We start from the raw sequence: 23,673 nt of genomic DNA, 5'->3' as shown, positions 1-23,673 counted from the left end.
ACCACCATCATCATCACCACCATCATCATCACCACCACCACCATCATCATCACCACCACCACCTTCATCATCATCATCATCATCACCACCACCATCACCACCATCATCATCATCAGGCTGCAGAAGGATGAAGACTCACAGAGATCCAGGGGTGCTTTAGTGCCTCTGCCGCTGTGATCCGTTTGGCCGGGTTGATGGTCAGCATCTTGTTGATCAGATCTTTGGCTTCAGGAGTCACCGTGTCCCACTCCGGGGAAGGAAACTAAGGGGTAATAAGACAAGATGAGGACTGACCATTGGCTGAGCAGTGTTACTCCGTACCTGTGACATCACGCAGAGTCATGTGACCTACGTCATAGGCTCCAGCTTTGATCTGCTGGTAGAGACGATGCTGATCTTCATCCCAGAACGGAGGGTAGCCGACCAACAGGATGTAGAGGATGACACCTGAGGAGCAAACAGAATAGTCAGTGTACTGTTTTCATAGCTCACCCTTTAAAGAAATCACAAAGTTTTCCACAAAAATATGAGTCCAAACTCTGAGGACAATGCAGAAAACAAAGGAAGCTTGTTCCACAGTTGAGGTCCACTAGTCTGGAAAGATTGATAGGCTGCAGTTTCATAACTGGTCTTTGGAACTAGCAATCTTCATAAGGATAAACTCAGTAGGAGAGCTAGTAAGGTGGACTGGAAGAAGAATAACATCTCTGACGGACAATGCCCCCCCCCCCCATGCATGGAGCTGCAGAGCTCCTTCAGGGACAGAATGCTGCATCTCAGGTGCTCTAAGCAGCGTTTCCACAGCTCCTTCCTCCCAGCAGCTGCCAGACTTCATCATCTCTGCTGCTCCCAACAGTCTGGTGCACCTCTATCCTGATGACTGAGTCTCAGTCAGTGTTCACATCTGGATAGAGGTGCACCGGTTCTGATCCGTTCACATGTCGTATACATCGGCTCTCAGATGCTAAGGTAACTCACACACACCTTAGCTACTCTGAGCTGCTGCTGCACTAGCATGCACATTATCTCAGGTTCCATAAATAGGCTGGAGGGTTTGCACTGTTTAACTTGAATATTTCATCTTTTCACCTGAGTTGCCACATTATTAATAATTGTGCAATATCTACTCTGGTATTTATCTTTACTTTTATTTTTGCTGTTTCTGATAAAGCTCAACCTCTGCATCTTTAGAAACAACTTTGCATTTTTCCACTACTATTAATTGTGTGTAATGCTGTCTTTGGGTTAGGGTATCTTTGTCACGCCTCAAATTCTCCATTGTGGGACAATAAAGGATTTTTTTTATCTTTCCGATAAGTCTTTCTCTTCTGCTGTATATCTTAACTTTAAATTGAGTTTTTTAATATTGTGTTTTTACATTTTTGTGGGTCTTCTCTTTGAATGCTCATTCTATGTTTTTCCACTGATGTCTTTGATTTTTGTGTGTGTTATATGCTGTTTAACCAACATTTAATCATGCTTACATAACAACAATAAAGACTTTTGACTCTTGAGATGTTGGTTTGAGGGTCTGAGGCTCTAGATGGAGGACATGGCTTTGATCATTCAGTTATATAGAAAGGAGCTGGATCATGCTAGTTAAAGTCAAGATTTTATGAATGAATTCCTAATAAACAGGTAACCAGGGGCCAGCAGGTAACCAGGGGCCAGCAGGTAACCAGGGGCCAGCAGGTAACCAGGGGCCAACAGGTAACCAGGGGCCAGCAGGTAACCAGGGGCCAGCAGGTAACCAGGGGCCAGCAGGTAACCAGGGGCCAACAGGTAACCAGGGGCCAGCAGGTAACCAGGGGCCAGCAGGTAACCAGGGGCCAGCAGGTAACTGGAGCATAGATAATAAAGCAGGACTGACAGGATTTGCTGATAATTCCAGTTCTCAGTCTTACTGTCGCAGTTTTGGATCAACTGAAGGACATCAAGGACTTTTTGTAAAAAATATGAAAAATGTTTTAGGAATATTCTAGACAAGAGGAAATAAAAACATAAATATTCACCTAAGGTTTCTTTTTTGACACCAATCTGTAAATATTTTTGAAATGATGACATGAGATGGTCAATAACTCCTAAATCCGTGAGCTTGGATTGACAGCTGAACGATAAATGCCAATCTGTGTCCTGATCAGAGGAACCTTTGGTTTTTCTCACAGTTCAGTCAGACATTTAGATGAATTATGGCAGTAACAGCACAGCTGCAAACCACCAACATAAACGTGATAAGATATATCAGCTTAGTGCAGAAATCAGAGGACAGGAGAGCAAATAGGAATCTGACCGCAGGCCCAGAGGTCCACAGCCTTCCCGTACGGGTCCTTCCTCAGAACCTCTGGAGACAGATAACCTGGAGTTCCTGCAAAGCCTGAAAACAGACAAGCACACAGAACAAGTTACACAGATATACCGGTCACATGGTTACCATGGTGACTGATAAATTGTAACCAGGCCTTCTTCACAAAAGCAGAATTTGGAAATCCAGGATTAACGCCATAGTCTGATCAAAGTGTTTCGGCTTTATCCGTGTCCCAAAGCCCAATCCAGGCTCAGGAAAAGTCCAGCCAGGTGTAGAAATCCAGCTAAATACCCTCGGCTGTCTACCACAGACCATGAGGTCGATCCCAGATTCACCGATGCCACAGTGGAGGAGCTGCATGAGCCAAACTTCAGACCAAAGCAGCAGCATCTGCTGATAGAGGCTGATGAGGAACTGAAAGTCATCAGCCTCCAGGAAGGGAACACTGCTGCTGTTCTAAAGGAGAACACGTTTGTTTGGAGCTGCTGGTAGAAACATTAACGTGTTCTGTCAGACTCTGACACCAGAGGGCGCTGTTTCTCTGAGCCATGGCTCCTGCAGCAGCAAAGCAGCATGGAAGAAGGAACTTTGTCAGCAGCCTTTGAGGAACAATGTTCACCTGCTGTCAGATTTTAATAGTGGCATTAATCATTAATACAGATATTGTTTGCATTTAAAACACTAAGCATAGACTCTAAAACACATTGAAAGAAGTTAATGTAGGATACCTGTTATGTAACGAACTGACCTACTCATGATAAGAATATATCAAATAACATAATATTCTTTCCTGTTAGGTCACTGAGCCTTATGGTTTCTATAGTTTTTTTTTCCTTTTGGGGCTGTGAGATGCATATTTTGTGCAATTGAGGGGAAATAAGTTTGTTCTGGAGGAGAAAGCAAAACAGCGCCCCCTATAGTCGCAGAATTTTGTGGAAAACGATTTAACCCCGGACATTATTAACAACACCTTTGCTTCTTCATCAGCCGTTCTAATCCCCTCAGCACCTGCAGCAGTCTATTAAAGGCCTTTCTGTCAAACTCAGACACACAGCAGTCTTTAAAACACAGTGGAACAGTAGTAATGGTATAGGCTGCCGTCATACTTTAACATCATTACAGTACCTGTCTGAATACAATGAGTATCAGTGGTTAATGCAGGCTGATGAAGAACCCAAACAAACAGATAAAGAATCAATGATAAACTCTCTGTTTTCTGATCAGAGTGACTGAACAGAGGAGGCAGCAGGATGAACTCAGCCTGGCTGTTAGTAGTTAGCCATGCTAACTGATCTAAGCTGTTAGCCTGGTCTGATGAAACTCAACCAGAGGGATCATATTTCTCCAATTTTAGCTTCCCTTCATTGGCTTCCTGGTAAATCAAGAATAGAATTTAAAATTCTCCTTCTAACGTATAAAGCCCTTAATAATCAAGCTCCACCATATATCAGAGCTCTGATTACCCCGTATGTTCCTAACAGAGCACTTCGCTCTCAGACTGCAGGTCTGCTGGTGGTTCCTAGAGTCTCTAAAAGTAGAATGGGAGGCAGATCCTTTAGCTATCAGGCTCCTCTCCTGTGGAACCAACTCCCAGATTTTGGTCCGGGAGGCAGACACCCCGTCTACTTTTAAGACTAATCTTAAAACTTTCCTTTGTGACAAAGCTTCTAGTCAGAGTGGCTCATGTTACCCTGAGCTACCTCTATAGTTATGCTGCTATAGGCTTAGGCTGCTGGAGGACATCAGGGTCTATTTCTCTCTCTGCTGAGTTCTCCTACTGCTCTCCAACCTGAATTGTTTGTTGTTATTTCAGCTTTTAACTTTTTGTTCTCTGTCATTTTTCTCTTCATAGAAGGTACACCTGGTCTGGCGTTCTGTTAGCTGTGACATCATCAGGGGAGGCAGATCATCCTCTATTACCATCTACCATAGAAAGTACTCCTGGGTCAATGTGAGCTTCTGTGCTTTCTGTGTCTCTGCTCTGTCTTCTCTAACATAGAAAGTACCACTGGGTCAATGTGAGCTTCTGTGCTTTCTGTGTCTCTGCTCTGTCTTCTCTACCATAGAAAGTACTCCTGGGTCAATGTGAGCTTCTGTGCTTTCTGTGTCTCTGCTCTGTCTTCTCTAAGCCCCAGTGGGTGGAGGCAGATGAGCGTTCACACTGAGCCTGGTTCTGGTTCTGCCGGAGGTTTTCCTTCCCGCTAATGGGTGGTTTTTCTTCCCACTGTCGCTTCATGCTTGCTCAGTATGAGGGATTGCAGCAAAGCCATGTACAATGCAGATGACTCTCCCTGTAGCTCTACGCTTCTCCAGGAGTGAATGCTGCTTGTTGGGACTTTGAAGCAATCAACTGGTTCCCTTATATAGGAAATTTTTGACCAATCTGTATAATCTGATTGATTTTGATTTTGTAAAGTGCCTCGAGATGACATATTTCATGAATTGGCGCTATATAAATAAAATAAAATTTAATTGAATTGGTCTGGAGCAGCTAGCTAAACATCGCCATGGTAACTGATCACAGGTCACTGCTTTAGGCCAGGCTTTATTCAGCCAGGATATCTAGAAAATCCCGGCTTAATCCTCTATGTTGGTTTTGTGAAATAGGCCTCTGCTTGTTTGTGAAGATGATCTGTGGTTTGACTGAGTCAGAAAATACAAAGAACAAAATTAACACATAACAGTGTCCAGTTAGAGAGTAAAAGTAAATGCAGTAAAAACGCAGCCATGTAAGGAGGTTAGCCTGTCCAGCTGCTCCACACTCAGCCCTGAGGTTTTCTGTTTTAAATCTATTTTTTAACACATGTAGTGTGTTCCTGTTTTTCCTGCCTTCCTTGTACACAGAATAGAGCTTCTTCTTTATGGCATGTCTTATGTCGACCTTGTGAGTGGCCACACTTCCTTGGTTTCCACCACCAGAGATTCACTGTCAGCTCTCAGGAGCTCCGCTGAGCCATCACTGTCTCCCCCCCCCCCGGACAGCGCGCCCCCCCTCCTCCCCCCTCAATTCATGAAGCGGTTGCAGAGCTTGAGAGCTCCTTCACAGGCAGACGTTGCATCTTTGGAGCACGAAGGAGTGATATGACAGATCCTTCCCGTTTTTATATTCTTTACTCTTTCCTGCCTTAATAAGCCTTTCACTTTATTGCTGGTACACCTCAACTTTCCCACTGAGGGACATTTCTGTTCTATTCTAAATCTATTTTATATAAATATAAAATTTAAAATTTCTTTATTTTATTTTACTAATAATACAGAATAGCTGATACCAAAGTAAAGGAGATTTTGCCAAAAACATTTTTGCGATAAAAAGGGCAAATCCAAACAAAGGTCAAAGTTTGTTCAAAACAAACAAACAAATAAAAAATAATATTATAAGATGATAAAAATGGTAAAAGTACTGAAATAGTACTACAGTCAGGATTGTCTCACCAAACCAGGCCTGCTGGTCTCCCTCCACCTCAATGGCAAGGCCGAAGTCTGCCAGCTTCACCGCTGCTCCTTTAGATTTGGAGGCCAGTAACAGGTTTTCTGGCTGAAGACACAGAACACATGCTAACTCTGTTCACTGGTTTATATGAAGCGTGCTAACATGCTGTGTTCACTGGTGTACATGAAGCGTGCTAACATGCTAACTCTGTTCACTGGTGTACATGAAGAGCGCTAACATGCTAACTCTGTTCACTGGTGTACATGAAGCGTGCTAACATGCTGTTCACTGGTTTACATGAAGAGCGCTAACATGCTGTTCACTGGTTTACATGAAGAGTGCTAACATGCTAACTCTGTTCACTGGTTTACATGAAGAGCGCTAACATGCTAACTCTGTTCACTGGTTTACATGAAGAGCGCTAACATGCTAACTCTGTTCACTGGTTTACATGAAGAGAGCTAACATGCTAACTCTGTTCACTGGTTTACATGAAGAGCTCTACATGCTAACTCTGTTCACTGGTTTACATGAAGAGCGCTAACATGCTAGCTCTGTTCACTGGTTTACATGAAGAGCTCTACATGCTAACTCTGTTCACTGGTTTACATGAAGAGAGCTAACATGCTGTGTTCACTGGTTTACATGAAGAGCTCTACATGCGAACTCTGTTCACTGGTTTACACGAAGAGAGCTAACATGCTAACTCTGTTCACTGGTTTACATGAAGAGAGCTAACATGCTAACTCTGTTTACTGGTTTACATGAAGAGCGCTAACATGCTAACTCTGTTCACTGGTTTACATGAAGAGAGCTAACATGCTGTGTTCACTGGTTTACATGAAGAGCTCTACATGCGAACTCTGTTCACTGGTTTACATGAAGAGCGCTAACATGCTAGCTCTGTTCACTGGTTTACATGAAGAGTGCTAACATGCTAACTCTGTTCACTGGTTTACACGAAGAGCGCTAACATGCTAACTCTGTTCACTGGTTTACATGAAGAGCGCTAACATGCTAACTCTGTTCACTGGTTTAGATGAAGAGCGCTAACATGCTAACTCTGTTCACTGGTTTTGATGAAGAGAGCTAACATGCTAACTCTGTTCACTGGTTTACATGAAGAGCGCTAACATGCTAACTCTGTTCACTGGTTTAGATAAAGAGAGCTAACATGCTAACTCTGTTCACTGGTTTACATGAAGAGTGCTAACATGCTAACTCTGTTCACTGGTTTACATGAAGAGCGCTAACATGCTAACTCTGTTCACTGGTTTAGATGAAGAGCGCTAACATGCTAACTCTGTTCACTGGTTTTGATTAAGAGAGCTAACATGCTAACTCTGTTCACTGGTTTACATGAAGAGCGCTAACATGCTAACTCTGTTCACTGGTTTAGATAAAGAGAGCTAACACGCTAACTCTGTTCACTGGTTTACATGAAGAGAGCTAATATGCTAACTCTGTTCACTGGTTTAGATGAAGAGAGCTAATATGCTAACTCTGTTCACTGGTTTACATGAAGAGCGCTAACATGCTAACTCTGTTCACTGGTTTAGATGAAGAGAGCTAATATGCTAACTCTGTTCACTGGTTTACAGGAGGAGATCCTAGGTGTTTATAAACAAATACCCATCTTTATATCTAGCAGAAACAAGCTTTTAAACAGAAAACCAAGAACCAGACTCCTGTCAATCTCAATATTCTAGTTTTTACTTTTACACAAACCTTCAGAAAATAGACTTACACTTAAAATGTCTGGTTCCCCTGGATATTTTTGTCAGAGCATACCTTTAGGTCTCGATGGACCACACCCATCTGATGACAGTGGAGAACCGCCTCTAAGATCTGCTGGATGCAGTGGCTGCAGATAAAGGTCAGAGGTCTCATAATCCAGCAAGCTTTATCAGGAATAAACTGAGACTAAGCGGGGAAGGATAGTGAGGGGGAGGGGTCATGTCTACGGACAGATGAAGGAGCAGGTGGGGTTCTCACCTGGCGTCAGCTTCACTGTAATATTCTCTGGCTACAATATCTTCGAACAGCTCCCCACCAGTGACCCTGAGACATACAGAGACATCATGAAGAGCTACAGAGCAGGCAGAGAAATAAGTCTGAAACACCAGGATCAACGTCACAGTCACACATAATCCCAACTGAACAAAACCAAAAACTATCACAAAAGAAGGACAGCGTTTAAACTGAACTAGGTTTGCTAAATGGAATAAAACTAAACCAAATTCTAGCTGCAATTAAATAAACGAAAATAAAATTTCTTCTGACGGTAAAGAACAATTTCTCATGGAATCAGTTTCCATTAAAGTAATGGATTTAAACAAAGACAGACATGCTTAAAACAAGAGAAATAAACTGAAATAAATGTACAGAGAGATTGTAACGAATTATTCATAATGAGAAGATAAAGTCCAGGTTCCAGGGAAAGACCGGCTGCTGTCATATAAACCACAGAAGCAGTAAAACCAGCATGTTTCTATAAATAAGCATTTCATTTGGCTTGAAACAACGTTAAACAGCAGAACAACAGACTGTGATGTAACAGAAGGAGGTGTTCAGAACTGAGTCAACACAAAGAAAGCGAACAAATGGATCCTTAACGCCACACTAACTGCAGACCAAGACGACTGTAGTCACCACAGAACGAATAAGGAAAGCAGAGGCTTAACCAGCAGGTTAGCTTTGATGTGTTTTTGTACCTTAAATGATTCCTGACTGACTGCATGGTGTGAGACCAGCACACTGAGCCGGGTCTTCCTGATCAATGATTCATTCCTTATTGCTGCAGGATGAACATGACGCCACATGGTGGCCTGTTTTACTTTGATTATGCCCTACAGCCTCACTCTGTTAAAGCCAAAGCCTTCTTTTCTTCCATCTCTGCTTTTCATCAGTCATTAGATTTGCCACTGCGGACTGACAGGAGGGAAAGAGGCAGAGCTGCTACCTAATGACTGACGGCTGAACCCCTGGGTGGGGTAAATTTTCTCTGTGATCATTTTGGATAAACTCTCCTGTAAAGGAGAGTAAACTAATGATGGGTGTTGTTAGATGTGATAGATGGACGTGAATTATTAACGGGAGATGATGGTCGTCACTTGTTTTCTCCTCAGCACAATATTATAATAACATATTATTAGTTTTATTGGAACAAATTAGTTTGTATATGATCAGACTCTGCTGGCAGTTTTCAGCTTGAACAGGAGATGGTATTCAGAGTTACGTACTGCTCCTTTAATGGACATGACGCCATCTGTCCATCTATCCTGGAGGCTCGTCAGCAACGGACCAATCAGTGATCGTAACCTGTCTCACAGTGAAACGCCTCTTACCTGCAGGAGCTGAAGACCCTTTACTTCCTACAACTTTGTTGGGATTTTGCATCACATAAATAGTTAAACATCGTCAGTGAAAAATTACAATTCAGATGCGCATTATCCCAAACGTTTAGAGCAGGAAAATAGTTTTTATTACTTGTCAAAACCTAAAAGGAGTCCAGGATATGTGGCCGACCTCATGAGCAGCTGAACACAACAGTGATCAACAGAGAACTACGGCATGTTCTCTAGATGAAGGTAACTCAGTTTAGGGGCATCAAACCCATTTCCATATGGACCCACTTTGGCATCATGAAGTCATTAAAAGGACCAGTTTCACCTGTATAGATGATACTTTTGATTTATCTTTTAATTTCATAATTTCAGTTCAGTCCACATAGAAATATAAAAAATGCGCACTAACATAAAAGTAGCACCTTAGGCCCAGTTTATACAGTTTATCTGCAAAAAAAAAAGTTTATATTGGGGTGAGTTACACTTTAAACTCATCATTCTGCATCACTTCTTCTCTTTCTGGACATTTCTGGGTTGTTTTACTGTGTTGTGGGAAAATTGATGTTGTTACTACACAGTTAAAAAAATCAACATTCACTACAGGAGGCTCAGTTTAGCCACTTTATACAATTTAAAGTGATACATGCCTCTACTTTATGACATGATATGCCTTTGTTGGCTCTTGAGGGTCGGATAAAATCCCTTGACAGTTTGACTCATGTGCTCTAGATGAAGGTAACTCAGTTTTGTTTCATAAACATTGTATGCTTAGTGTTAACTTAAAGGGTAATGCTTGTTTTATGTGTTCTGGATATCTGTATGTTGTAACTTCTGGTTGCATAAGATCAATCTTTGTCAGCTGAAATTAGATAATACGACTCTGATTTTGCACAAAGCCTTTATTATTTAAGGAAGAATTCCCTTTGAGTAATGATCCCATTTTACACATGATTAATCTATCCTTAGTAAATGGATATTTACTCTATATTTGAGGAGTTTCAGTCAGGCTTCAGAGCTCATCATAGCACTGAAGCAGCTCTGGTGAAGGTCACTAATGATATTCTCATGGCCTCAGATAATGGACTTGTGTCTATACTTGTCCTGTTAGATCTCAGTGCTGCATTTGATACAGTTGGTCACAATATTCTCCTACAAAGACTTGAGCATACTGTAGGGATTAAGGGAAAAGCATTAGGCTGGTTTAAATCTTATCTGTCAGACAGATTCCAGTTTGTTCATGTTAATAATAAATCTTCCTCAAACTCTAGGGTCACCTGTGGAGTACCACAGGGTTCAGTCCTTGGACCAATTCTCTTTACTATATATATGCTTCTGATTGGCAAAATTATCAGACAGCATGGGATTAATTTCCACTGTTATGCTGATGACACTCCTTTTATCCTGGTTTTGGTTCTGCTGGAGGTTTTCCTCCCTGTTAAAGGGGAGTTTTCCTCTCCACTGTCGCTTCATGCATGCTCAGTATGAGGGATTGCTGCAAAGCCATCAACAATGCAGACGACTGTCCACTGTGGCTCTACGCTCTTTAAGGAGGAGTGAATGCTGCTTGGAGAGACTTGATGCAACCTGCTGGGTTTCCTTAGAGAGGAAACTTTCTCACCAACCTGGAGGATCTGATGGAGTCTGACTTTAGAAAGAACTTTGAGATGATGTGATGTAGATTGGAGTTATAGAAATGGAATAGAATCAAAATAGATTAGGTTGCATAAAGTAAACTTTGCACTTCTAATACAGAATTTCACAGTAAAGTATTACCATGGATTGCTGAGTGAAAACTTCATGCTGCCTGCAGTAACTATTTAAATAAGTTACAAATATATATTTCAAGTTGGGTATTTAAACTTTAATGTCAGTTGGTCTGTGGTTACCGTGAAATAACTTCACTGACTTGATGTTCAACTTATTTCCCCTCTTCTTTTCCTTAATGTTGGTAAATAGGGCAAAAAGTGGTTCTGGTAACGCTGCAAGCTTCACTATCAGCGCCATTACAGCATCTTAGCTGTCAGGGTCCACCTCTACATGGGCGGAGCCATCTTACAGGTGGCATCACGTCAGTTACATTATTAAACAGAGACAGACAGTAAACTCACAGGTCAAAGATGAGGTAGTGGTGAGCCTCCTCTGAAATGCTGTCATGAAGCCGAACTGAAAGACAGAAAACAGGTTCCTGGCATTAGACTGAATCTCAGCATCATGACAACCTGAGAACCGTGGAGCACGTCTGAGTTTCGCTGGGATTTAGTCTAAGCAGGGACAGAAATACATGAAATTTGATTAATGAGAACAAAGCAGAAAATACCCTGTAGCATTTTTGTCATTTTTCTTTTTTGCAACCCCAGATTTGCACGCTGTTAAACCTGCTGGTGATGTCATTAAAGGCACCGAGGAAGGACCACGGTTTGTCTGTTTTATTTGATTGATTTATTACAGGGACTGTGCCTATTAATAACATTTCTGTCAATATGCCAGGGTTAGCCAGAAGGTTTTTCAGCTGCAGTCCCTGGACAGATGTTATAAGTCTCCCTAAAAACTACTTTTTATATTAATAATATAAAATTTACAATACATTTAGTAAAAGTACCATAAAGTTAAAATGTACATTAGAACACAGACAAACATCAGAGAAAGTAAACCTGAGGCCGGATGACAGCAGGGGGCAGCAGGAGCGTCTAATTATAAATGAATGTTAAAAACTCTGATTATCAACAGGCCGTCTCTTTAGCTGCATCTTAAACACATTATATCTGTGATGTGAGTCCACAGCCCTTTATTATACCCACCAGCTTTTAACACAGACAACAAGGTTCCTGATGTTCTTATTATTTGATGTTTGAAAACAGATCAGTTTGGTACCGACAGCTTTGACCTGAAGTGACAGCAGGACTCAGACTGAAGACCCGATCTGATCCAGTCTGAGTCCGGTTAACCAGCCCCAGACCCGCTGGGTCGTGGCATCCACCATGGCCTTATTTTCAGTTCTGAGGTCCAGATTTGCTGACAGTCTGCAGCTATCAGAGCAGGAAGCTGCCCTGCTCTGTCATGGCTTTCAAAATAAAACCATCTCTTTAGCTTTAATGTTATTCTGGTGATATACTGAATGAAAAGCAGCAGGAACACAGGCTGGTGTTCAGAGGAGCAGGACGACTGCAGCCGTGTTTTAATGCTGCTGCCTTTAAAGCAGGAGCTGCTGTCAGGACTTCTTCTGAGACGATTGATGAGTTTCTCTGCAGGCGTTTGTTTCTGTTCTCTGCTTATATTATATAATATCACATATTACCACAGAGCAGAGAGAAGCTGCTGCCCACACACACACAGACAGACTGAGGGAAGACGTGCGCACACATTAAATCCCACTGCTGCTCTGTGTAGGAGTGTTTCAAGAGAAAACCTGATTATTTCTTTCTGAGTGCTTTCACACAGGTACGTTTCTGTTGGTGTGTGTGGGAGGGTGGATGGTTTAATGCCTTCACCTATGGGCACTGTTTCCTAGCAACACAGACACACAGTTACGTAACACTGCTCATATCTGCGGAGTATCACCTGCCCACATAGCTCCCTGATTGGCCACTGGGCTTTGCCGCTCTCTGCTGATTGGTCCGTAGGCTCCGTGTGAGATCACTATTTGAGCACCTGATCCTTTTTCCATTCTGTGTTTTCCTGAAGATTGCATCAGGTTTTCCTGCTTCAATTTAAAATTTGAAGCAGCTGCTCACAGAGAAGCAGCTGCTATGGCAGGCTTTTATTTTGAAAGGGCAAAAGCTTGTAGATGAGACTGCAATCATTAAGAGACTTCTGAGACAGAGTAATGACGGACTGAATCAAAGAGCATCTAGTGTGAAATCAGTCTGGATTTAAATCAAGAGTTATGCTTTATGCTGACGATACTGCGATGTACTTCTCTGTGTCTGCCACTACGGAGTTTTAAATGTTTTTTTTGGGTGTCCTGATTGTGGTGCTTGTTGATGGCCCAAGTTGCAGAACACGATTAATTGTAGGTTTATTCTAACCAAACCGAGGCTGACTCTTTGATGAATGCAAGGAACACCTCACAGCCTGAGGAGTCACCCACATGGCTGGGGAGCAGAATAAATAGATTCTTTCACAAACTCCATCCATTCATCCATTTTCCAAGCCACTTAATCCCTCATGGGGTCGCGGGGTTGCTGGTGCCTATCTACAGCGTTCCTTTCACAAACTCACTTTTTCTTTTCTTTACATGACAAAACCACCACACAGAGGATTCTGATCGTAGTTTAATGATTCTGCTAAAAGATTCCTGCTAGCAGTGAAATTTGCGTCACTCCCTGCCCGCTCAGCTCCTGTAATCAGGGCTGAGCAGTTACACCTGCAGCCGCTCCAATTAAGTTGCTGCACCTGAATAAATCACTATATGTTCTCGCCTCTCCTCGCCAGATCTTCAGATAAAACAGGCAGCGTTTAACAACCGACTGTTTTATCGTTTCTAAAAACTATCGGAACGTTTCTAAAAACTATCCAGTGTGTACGATTTTATTTATAAAAGTGACGTGAGGGACATGGTTGTTTTACAAGATCTGGCTACAAACGGACAAGACCTGAGTCTGGATGTCCTGAAGGTGAACAGAAGGCCTCTGAAGCCAGTTTGGCTCTGCGGGTCTTTCACCTTTCCATGAGTCCTGACTTGAATCTCAGCTGCAACTGGTCCTCTGAATCCAGTAAAAGATTTATTCTTCACAAAGCTTCAGAAACATCGTCTTTGAACTGCAGCCGGTCCAGTTTACCAACCAGCCCGCGTGTAAAAAAGCTCTGGATGTCTCAACGACCCAGACCAGCCATTTTACTCTCTGCCCTTGAAATCTGTTGGCTGGATCTGACTGTTCCTGGCTGGCTGATGGAGCATCATGAGTCTGAACCACAAATGAGGCAGCAGGTGATGACCTCACAGCAGGCGATGACCTCACAGCAGGTGATGACCAGCAGGAAACAGGTTAGTGACCGTAATGTTGGTGGTTAGTGTCATGTCAGCCAGCAGGTCCACAGGAGGTTCTGTAGTCTCAGTGCTTCACAGAACCTCAGCGCTTCTCTACGTCTAAAAGGCCGGCAGGCAGCAGATGATCTGAGATCAGCATAGAGGAGGGAAATGTTACTGTTCCTTTAACATCGCCATGGCGACATCATCTCCTTAATAATGAGCTAACGACCGCATTCTGGTTACCGTTAGAAACACAGGGAACATCATCATCATCATCACCTTCATCATCATCATTACCATTATCATCATCATCATTACCATCATCATCGTCACCATCATCATTACCACAATCATCGTTACCATCATCATCATCATCATCATCATGGATGATTGTTATGGCAGAGAATGCTCAGAACTTCTCCCCCCCCCCGCTCCCTCCTCCCCCGCTGACATCTGCAGATGCTTTCTGAACTGTTGGCCGGCTGATAACATCAAGGACAACGGCCTCTGGAGAGCGTTCACGGAGATATAAACACTTTCACCCAAACAGTCACACATACTTGATGCTCATATAAACTGATGAACTTACGTACACGCGACTAGTCTCACATGTTTACCTTCTGCTATATGTGTCTCGTCTTATTTGTGCTTTTTGTGCAAGAGGTTTTTGATATATCAAACTGTATCCTGTTATAGGATAAAGTATGAGTTATGTTTTTTACCCTCCCACCTTCCTTTTTTGTGGCCACTATCTTTCCACAGAGTAATGGCAGCGCCATGTGGGCACCGTGTAAGGCGGTTCCTTGGCAGCATGGCCTCAGTAAATCGTCTCCTCCTGAAATGTCTGTAATGTTTGTTTGTTAAGGCGATTGTACTGAAACAACAATTTCTTGCTGGGATTATTAAAGTATTTCTGATTCTGATTCTGGTCATCATCATCATTACCATCTTCATTGTAATGGCAGTTCAGACGTGACGAAACTGCAGTAATTCGGGACATGACGGACTGCGTTTCCCATGATGCAATGTGGTCAAAATGGCCACCAACTCCCATAATGCAACACGGCCCAAAATGGCCGTCGCCCTAGCAACCGATAACGTTGCTAGGCAAAGTTGATAAAACTCGTTTGCGCCTCACAATCAGCCTTCTTCTTCTGGCACACCGCCAACCTGAGAAGACACACAGCTGTACTTCGTGGATTAATTACCCACACACCACATACTCGAGTTTCTCGCTGGACCGAGATTTTTCTAAGCAAACCTTATTCCCTGCTTTGCTAACGCAGGAGGTCGACTAAAATAAGTACTTTTAAATTCCCTCTGATCAAAAGACTGAGAGCCGCCTTATCTCCCAGTGATCAAAAGAGGACTACACTTTTGCTGGGCCGAGCAAAGCGACTGCGAAGAGACGAAGGAGCCTCCTCATCCCGTCCAAGCTGCTGTCCGCTTCTGCCTACAACCGCACAGTGGAGACGCGTTCAGGACGCCGCGTTATTCGGAGCGCTCACGGACCCCGCCAGGACAGCCCTGATCCACAAGTAACGGGGGAATGCCTTTTTATTTCTTTTTTCGCCTTATGGTGATAAAGCTGTGCCTGGGCAGGCGTTAGGACTTTAGGTTAATGGTTGTTACTCCAAGATGGAGATTGGTTTTATTTTGCTGAATATTTTCTCTGTATGTGCATGCATTTGTGAAAGCGATTGGCTGTGTTTGATTTTGTGGTCCGTGGAGACCCCGCCGTGGGTTTTTCTGTAACTCTTTTCCCATTTTCTCCCATCTTCTCCTCTCTCTGCTCTATCTTTCCTGTCCTTATCAGTTCAATCTTTTTGTCCGAGCTCGGTTTGCGGTCTTTGTTTAAACTCCCCAGTTAGCCGCGCCCTCTCGTAGCGAGGTATTACTCCATCAGCGTAAGCATGGTTACGTCATTAGGACCTTCCCTCACGCATCACGCAAATTTGTAGATCATACGTCATCATAGTCGCCATCTTGGAAGGGTGTCGGGTGACTGAAATATGGTGTTTAACGACCGTGAGCTGGACTTAGATTCGCTAACCGCTCATGTTAATCCATTTGTTTTTTGTTTGTTCTTTTATTTCCACATATATTTTGCATGTGTAGTTTAGTACAAAGTCGTTGAATCAGAGAATTACTGTAACAGGGAATTGCTTTTGGTTCAATAAAAACAACAACTGCGGAATAGAAATTGTTTTGTGTGCAATCTAATTGACAGTTGCATGGTTATTCAGAATTCAGAGCTACCTCCTTTCGGAGTTAACATCTGATATTAATACAGAGACATTATCATTGGATGATGATAAGGAATAAGGATTTAAGTTGAATGACTTATTACTTAAATTATAATACCAAAATATAATTAATAATAATAATTAGCATATTTAAACAGTTTTTGGCATAACAATCATCGTCACCATCATCGTCACCATCATCGTTACCATCATCGTTACCATCATCATCATCATCATTATCATCGTCATCATCATCGTTACCATCATCATCATCATCATCATTATCATCGTCATCATCATCGTTACCATCATCATCATCATCATCATCATCATCATCATCATCATCATCATCATCATCATCATCATCATCGTTACCATCATCATCATCGTTACTATCACCATCATCATTATCATCATCGTTACATCATCATCATCATCATCATCGTCATCATCATCGTTACCATCATCATCATCATCATCATCATCATCATCATCATCGAGCATCACAGAGCTCGGATTCCAGAGGAGGAAAAGCTGATCTTTAATTTCCCTGCAAACGCTGTCATATCAAACCATGATCAGGTCCTTTCTTCCTCCATATTCAGAGGAAACTTCTACATCCTAGTGAAAAGTGTCCTCTGCATCTAACCCGTCCCACAGGGAGCAGCGGGGTGTCGCTGGGCGGCCCCCAGGGACAATTCTGGGGCTGAGGGTCCTGCTAATAGGCCCAGAAGGGCAGTCTGTGGGATTCAAACCTGGGAATTTGCAGCCTTCCAAGGAGGCAAGCGCCCTGCTCTACTAGGCTCCCACTATTGTCCATTACTTCCTGGAATTCAACCTGTGACACGTTTCAAGAACGTGGAATGACGAGACTTTATGAGACTCCAGTTGTTTGGCAAAATCTTTAAAGTGACTAAAAACAGAGTTCCTAACAGAAAGATTGAAAGAAATTAGCAGATTAGTCCACCTGCAGAGCAGAACATCAGGAAAGCTTCAAGGAATCAGGAGGACTTTCAGGAAGCAAGAACCTGTCCCAGCAGCAGGTGGAGCCACACCTGAAGAACACCTGAAAGAAGCCTGGTGAGGCCCAGAGGCATCTGGAGCAGAGCAGCACAGTGGGACACGGACAATGGTCCAGGTCTGTGTTTCAGGGTCATCCAGGCCTGCTCCGCCCAAGCAGGAGCCATGTTCACATCCAGGGCAACACGTTCCCACAGCCGGTTCTTAGGGCCAGAACACGGACATGGTTGTCCTAATCTGCTGCTAAGCTGGAGGTCATTATCCATCAGATTCCCCCAATGTTCCCCCGAGCTTCAATCCTCTGGCTGATGTCTTGAGATGCTGAGTATCTGCACATAATGTCCATAAAGTCAAAAATATTCACATTTAAAGCTCAGGGAGAAGTATAGATGCTTGGGTTTAAAAACACTTTTTAGTCAGGTAAAAATATAAAAGTACTGGGTTCAAAACTACTTAAAGGATACAATTAAAAGTAATTTAAAGGAGCTATAAGTAAGAAATTTATTGCAAAATCAACCTAAATCATTCTCATTCTCATCCGTCCTTTCCATCAACATCCGTGTTAGTCACGTTTTTCTCATTTCAAACCTAGAGCTACGGTCCAGAACTACTTCAGTTCTGACTGTAGCCCGTGATTACTTCCTGGTTCCTCAGCCAATCAAAAGAGAGTTCCCAGGGTTCCCAGCACAGAGCAGCATTTGGTATTTTATGTTGGCTAAAGAGCAGCAGCCTGCAGACATGGAGGCCAGTAAGACCAGAACCAGACCCAGAACAGAATCAGAACCAGAACCAGAACCAGAACAGAACCAGAACACAGCATCATGGACCGTCCTGTGGAGGTAGAAACTCAGTGGAGTTTCACAGCAGCAGCAGAACATTTAGAAACGGCAGGTCTCTGTGAAAGGTGTTGTTTATGTGTTGTTCTGATTTTAACCACTAGGTGTCATTATGGCTTATTGCTCCTTTAAGAAAACCAATCACCATTAAGGAAAAACTCAAGCCTCACCATGGGGGCCTCTGGAGGACGCCCTGGCCGCCAAAGGCATTTCTCTAAAGACCATAATGACACTATTGTTAAATTAAGATGTTAATGTTGAAAAACCTGGGATGCACTGATCAGCTGATCCACCAGCATACAGGAAAATTAACACAGTTCAGCAGCAGCAATAAAAATATATCAAAGAATCATGTCTATTAATAATTTGTTCAATTTATTAAATAATCTAGAACGAGATACTCTTCATAAATTAACATACCTCAACAAACATGTGAATAACAAAAGTTTATTGTCAGTGCCATTTAAAAAAACTCAGCTTAATGCTGATAAGATGGTAATTTAATAACTGAGGTCTCTGCTTGTCTGTCTTTCTCCAGGGATGTGTAAACTTTTCAGGGGCCAACACCGTCAGGTCAGAAGAGCCAAAACATTTAAAGGAAATAAAAAGAGCAAAATATGATACGGTATCATTTTAGCTGCTCCACAAAGTATGAACATGCAATATTTCAATCAGAGAAATGAGTCAGATGTTCTGCAGGAAGGGGATGTGTCGATCATTGCAGATCCACAACTTACTGCCAGTTTATCACGTTTGCCTCATTAAAACACGGTTCTTCAGTTTTTCAGTTTCTCTCTAGAAATGCTGGCTGTGATCAGGCACTTTGGATAAAGGAGTTGAAAGCAGATTCTGATGCACCAACGTCTGCCTCTGAGTAAAAGTCAGGGTAGAGATATCATATTTACTCTGAAATATGAGCGATACGTAGAGAGGCAGCGTCTGCAGCGCCTGGACTGACAGTCAGCAGCCAGTTTGATCCCAGCTGACCTAAAACCTTAAAGTCTCACTGACTGTGGGATAGAAAGCTTGTGAGTCGCTCTCAAAGCGGACGGAGACGTCTCCTCTGTGGGAGAAAGCAGATCTACCTGTCTGTGCTGAAGGTGAGCGCTGTGGTTCTCCGGGCCGAGCCAGAACTGCATGGAGCTCTGAGCTGCAGCGGGCATCAGTAACAGCAGAAAGGATTCCTGCTCACCGTTATTTCCAGCTGTCATAATTAAACAGCTGATATGTCAACCCTGGAGTCACTGCAGGAAACGTCCACACAGGGTGGAGGGGTCAAAGGTCAGCGTGTTCACAAGGACAGGCCTTCCCTATTCATATTCATCTACAGAAGACTTCAGACCGCTTTTCTCACAGCTCAGATCAACACGATCAGACAGTGAAATACACAAATCCCCACATTTCTGCTTTATTTTCAGTAGTGCTTTGATTATTGCTGACAAAAGTCGATTTATCTGCAAAGGCACAGCTTAAAACAGAGAAGCAGGGGATACTAGGAGCTGTAAAAGGAACGTTCTTTGCTTCAACATGGGTTAGTCGTCACAGAAACAGCCGGCAGGTCCACTCACCGATGTTGGGATGTTTCAGTAATCGACAGATTCGAGCTTCTCGGTCCAACTTCTGGTGATCTGAAAGCAAACAGAAAGATTATTGGCTGCATAGACAGAGCAGCACGGCGGACATCCTGAGGACCCGCGGTCCATAGGCGGCTATAAAAAAGCCAGAAAACATTCAGCTGCAAAAAGCATCAACATCTTTTAGCCTTTTCTATTATAATCTGTTAATCCCTCCGTCTGTTGTCTATACTTGCTTATCAGTGCAGGGTTGGGGGGGAGGGGGGGGGGTCATAAGCACTTTAAATATAATGATGTAAAGTACAGTGAGAATAACATAATGCTGACAGTGCTGCTGCACTGATGATGGAGGTTCCAGCTGTGGATCAGAGACCTGAAGACGTTTAGGTCTCCTACCAGGAGGAGGAGCAGGAGTCCATCCATCTGCTGCTGGGATGAGGGCAGCAGATGCCTTTCAGCTTTACTGGACAACCACAGGAATGCGTGACAGTTCAGGACTTCAGGCGTTCATCATTAGAACCACAAACACTCAAACCGAACCAGCTTCAGCTCAGTGAACAGCAGACATGATTGAGTCCTGCTGCCAGGATCTGCTGAGGAGGGAGTCCAACGAGGAGCCTGGCAACACACACTGTAGTTTTATATATATATATATATATATATATATATATATATATATATATATATATATATATACATACATATATTATATATATATATATATATATATATCCACCAGTTTGATATATACCATCAGTTTGAACCTTCATGTAGAAACGAGGCTATCAGTGTCCCTGCAGACGGCCAGAGCACCGTGAGGACCATCCCTGCTCCTGCAGGCTCATGAACATCCAGCAGCTACATGCAGCGCTGCTGCTGAACGCTGCACATTCATTCAGGCCAGCCATGCTGACGAGTGAACGCAGCGTCCACCGGTGACCTGATCCACCTGTCGTTCAAAGAGCTCACAGGGCCAGCTGGGCAGTCTGGGCCTCACAGGATGGCAGGAGCAGTCAGAGGAGAGGGGACTCCAGTCGTCTGGGTGGGGTGGAACTGACGTCTGGGTGGGATTCATGGCAGGAACATCCAGGATGGACCGAAAGAGGGACGTTCTTCTGTGAGGGGAACCTTTATCAGGAGGTTGCTAGGAAAAACCCGGCTATCACCACACAGACGAGGACCTTCAGTCAACTCCTCCTGATAGATGTTCCTGCTCCCAGATCATGATGCAGCGTAGGAAACATCTCCGCTGGGATCTCCTTGTGAGGCCATTGATGGAGGCCATCAGGACCTTCAGGGTTACATTTCTTCCTCATCAGAGTAAAACCTTCCTCCACCTTTCAGTGTCTCTTGTTGGGTTCCTCCTGCAAAGGACCGGTTTGTGGCACAGAGGAGACCTCTGAGGAAGTTCTCCTCCCTTAGAGGTCGTCTTGTGGCCTCCAGTCAGCAGTCATTACCAGCAAGGGCTCAGTAGGCCCTCTGGCCCAGACAGGGAGACATTATTTAAGGTGTAACCTGAATGTCTGTCCATCATTCTCAGCATCTCTTCCCATTAATTGTTTAAGGAGGTATTCCCTCTGATCAGTGGTCCTATTTTAGACATGATTAATCTATCCTTGGTAAATGGATATGTACCACAGGCTTTTAAAGTAGCTGTTATTAAACCTTTACTTAAGAAACCATCTCTTGATCAAGATGAGTTAGTAAATTACAGACCTATATCTAATCTTCTTTTCTTATCTAAAATTCTTGAGAAAGTAGTTGCTAATCAACTATGTGAACATTTACAAAGTAATGACCTACTTGAGGAGTTTCAGTCAGGCTTCAGAGCTCATCATAGCACTGAAACAGCTCTGGTGAAGGTCACTAATGATATTCTCATGGCCTCAGATAATGGACTTGTGTCTATACTTGTCCTGTTAGATCTCAGTGCTGCATTTGATACAGTTGATCACAATATTCTCCTACAAAGACTTGAGCATACTGTAGGGATTAAGGGGAAAGCATTAGGCTGGTTTAAATATTATCTGTCGGACAGATTCCAGTTTGTTCATGTTAATAATAAATCTTCTTCAAACTCTAGGGTCACCTGTGGAGTACCACAGGGTTCAGTCCTTGGACCAATTCTCTTTACTATATATATGCTTCCGATTGGCAAAATTATCAGACAGCATGGGATTAATTTCCACTGTTATGCTGATGACACTCAGCTATATTTATCCATAAATCCTGATGAATCCAATCAGTTACTTCGACTGCAGTCATGTCTTGATGACATCAAAAGCTGGATGACTTTAAATTTCCTGCATTTAAATTCTGACAAGACAGAAGTTGTAATCTTTGGGCCAGAGTCTTCAAAAAATAAAGTTCTTAATCAATCCCTTAATCTGGATGGCATTAACTTGGCCTCTGGTAATAAAGTTAAAAATCTTGGTGTTGTTTTTGACCAAGACATGCCATTTAAATCCCATATTAAACAGGTTTCCAGAGTTTTCTTTTTTCACCTCAGGAATATCGCCAAAATTAGAAACATTCTGTCCAGGAGTGATGCTGAAAAACTAGTCCATGCATTTGTTACTTCAAGGCTGGACTATTGTAATTCTTTACTATCAGGAAGTCCACAAAATGCAGTTCAAAGCCTTCAGCTGATCCAAAATGCTGCAGCAAGAGTTCTGATGAAAATCAACAAGAGGGATCATATTTCTCCTGTTTTAGCTTCCCTTCATTGGCTTCCTGTTAAATCAAGAATAGAATTTAAAATTCTCCTTCTAACGTATAAAGCCCTTAATAATCAAGCTCCATCATATATCAGAGCTCTGATTACCCCGTATGTTCCTAACAGAGCACTTCGCTCTCAGACTGCAGGTCTGCTGGTGGTTCCTAGAGTCTCTAAAAGTAGAATGGGAGGCAGATCCTTTAGCTATCAGGCTCCTCTCCTGTGGAACCAACTCCCAGTTTTGGTCCGTGAGGCAGACACCCCGTCTACTTTTAAGACTAATCTTAAAACTTTCCTTTGTGACAAAGCTTATAGTCAGAGTGGCTCATGTTACCCTGAGCTATCTCTATAGTTGTGCTGTGATAGGCCTAGGCTGCTGGAGGACATCAGGGTCTAATTTTCTCACTCTACTGATTTCTACTGTTCTTCAGTCTACTGTTCTCCAGTTTTGCATTGTATTACATTGAAATGACTGTCGTAATTTCAGCTTTTAACTTTTGCTCTCTCTCTTTTTCTTCATAGTAGGTACACCTGGTCTGGCGTTCTGTTAACTGTGACATCATCCAGAGAAGACGGCTCACCCGCTACTACCATCTAATGTAGAACAGATTACTAGATCAATGTGTGCTTCTGTGCTTTTTTGTTTCTCTTGTTGTGTCTCTGCTCTGTCTTCTGTAACCCCAGTCGGTTGAGGCAGATGACCGTTCATACTGAGCCCGGTTCTGCCGGAGGTTTTTCCTTCCCGTTAATGGGTGGTTTTTCTTCCCACTGTCGCTTCATGCTTGCTCAGTATGAGGGATTGCAGCAAAGCCATGGACAATGCAGATGACTCTCCCTGTAGCTCTACGCTTCTCCAGGAGTGAATGCTGCTTGTCGTGACTTTGATGCAATCAACTGGTTTCCTTATATAGGACATTTTTGACCAATCTGTATAATCTGACCCAATCTGTATAATATGATTGAACTTGACTTTGTAAAGTGCCTTGAGATGACATGTTTCATGATTTGGCGCTATATAAATAAAATTGAATTGAATTGAATTGAATTAATATGTCTTCCTTCCAAACTGGCGCCCCCTGCTGGTCTTCAGACAGAATACAGGCTTGTGAAGCTCGGTCCTAAATAAAGTCTCTGAGCCAGACTCAGAATCTGGGATGTGCTGACATCAGAGGGAAGGTGAAACCTGTGGGTGGAGCAGGAAGCTGGGCCTGTAGGCCTGGTGGAACGTGG

General features: G+C 43.0%; 1 protein-coding gene across 1 annotated transcript in view; it reads right to left on the bottom strand.

Annotated features, from left to right (window-relative positions):
- Positions 1-23,673, bottom strand: part of camk2a (calcium/calmodulin-dependent protein kinase II alpha) — a 52,226-nt gene that overhangs the window by 17,948 nt on the left and 10,605 nt on the right. The window contains exons 3-10 of the mRNA XM_036133236.1: positions 19,722-19,781; positions 11,191-11,245; positions 7,731-7,796; positions 7,527-7,599; positions 5,738-5,840; positions 2,291-2,374; positions 353-447; positions 140-262 (exon numbers count right to left, since the gene is read on the bottom strand). Of these exons, the coding sequence (XP_035989129.1) occupies positions 140-262; positions 353-447; positions 2,291-2,374; positions 5,738-5,840; positions 7,527-7,599; positions 7,731-7,796; positions 11,191-11,245; positions 19,722-19,781 (659 nt within the window). The remainder of the gene's footprint in view (positions 1-139; positions 263-352; positions 448-2,290; positions 2,375-5,737; positions 5,841-7,526; positions 7,600-7,730; positions 7,797-11,190; positions 11,246-19,721; positions 19,782-23,673) is intronic.

The sequence above is a fragment of the Fundulus heteroclitus genome, unplaced genomic scaffold (genome assembly GCF_011125445.2).
Source record: "Fundulus heteroclitus isolate FHET01 unplaced genomic scaffold, MU-UCD_Fhet_4.1 scaffold_59, whole genome shotgun sequence".
Lineage (NCBI taxonomy): Eukaryota > Metazoa > Chordata > Actinopteri > Cyprinodontiformes > Fundulidae > Fundulus > Fundulus heteroclitus.
This window is presented reverse-complemented; position numbering and strand designations above follow the sequence as displayed.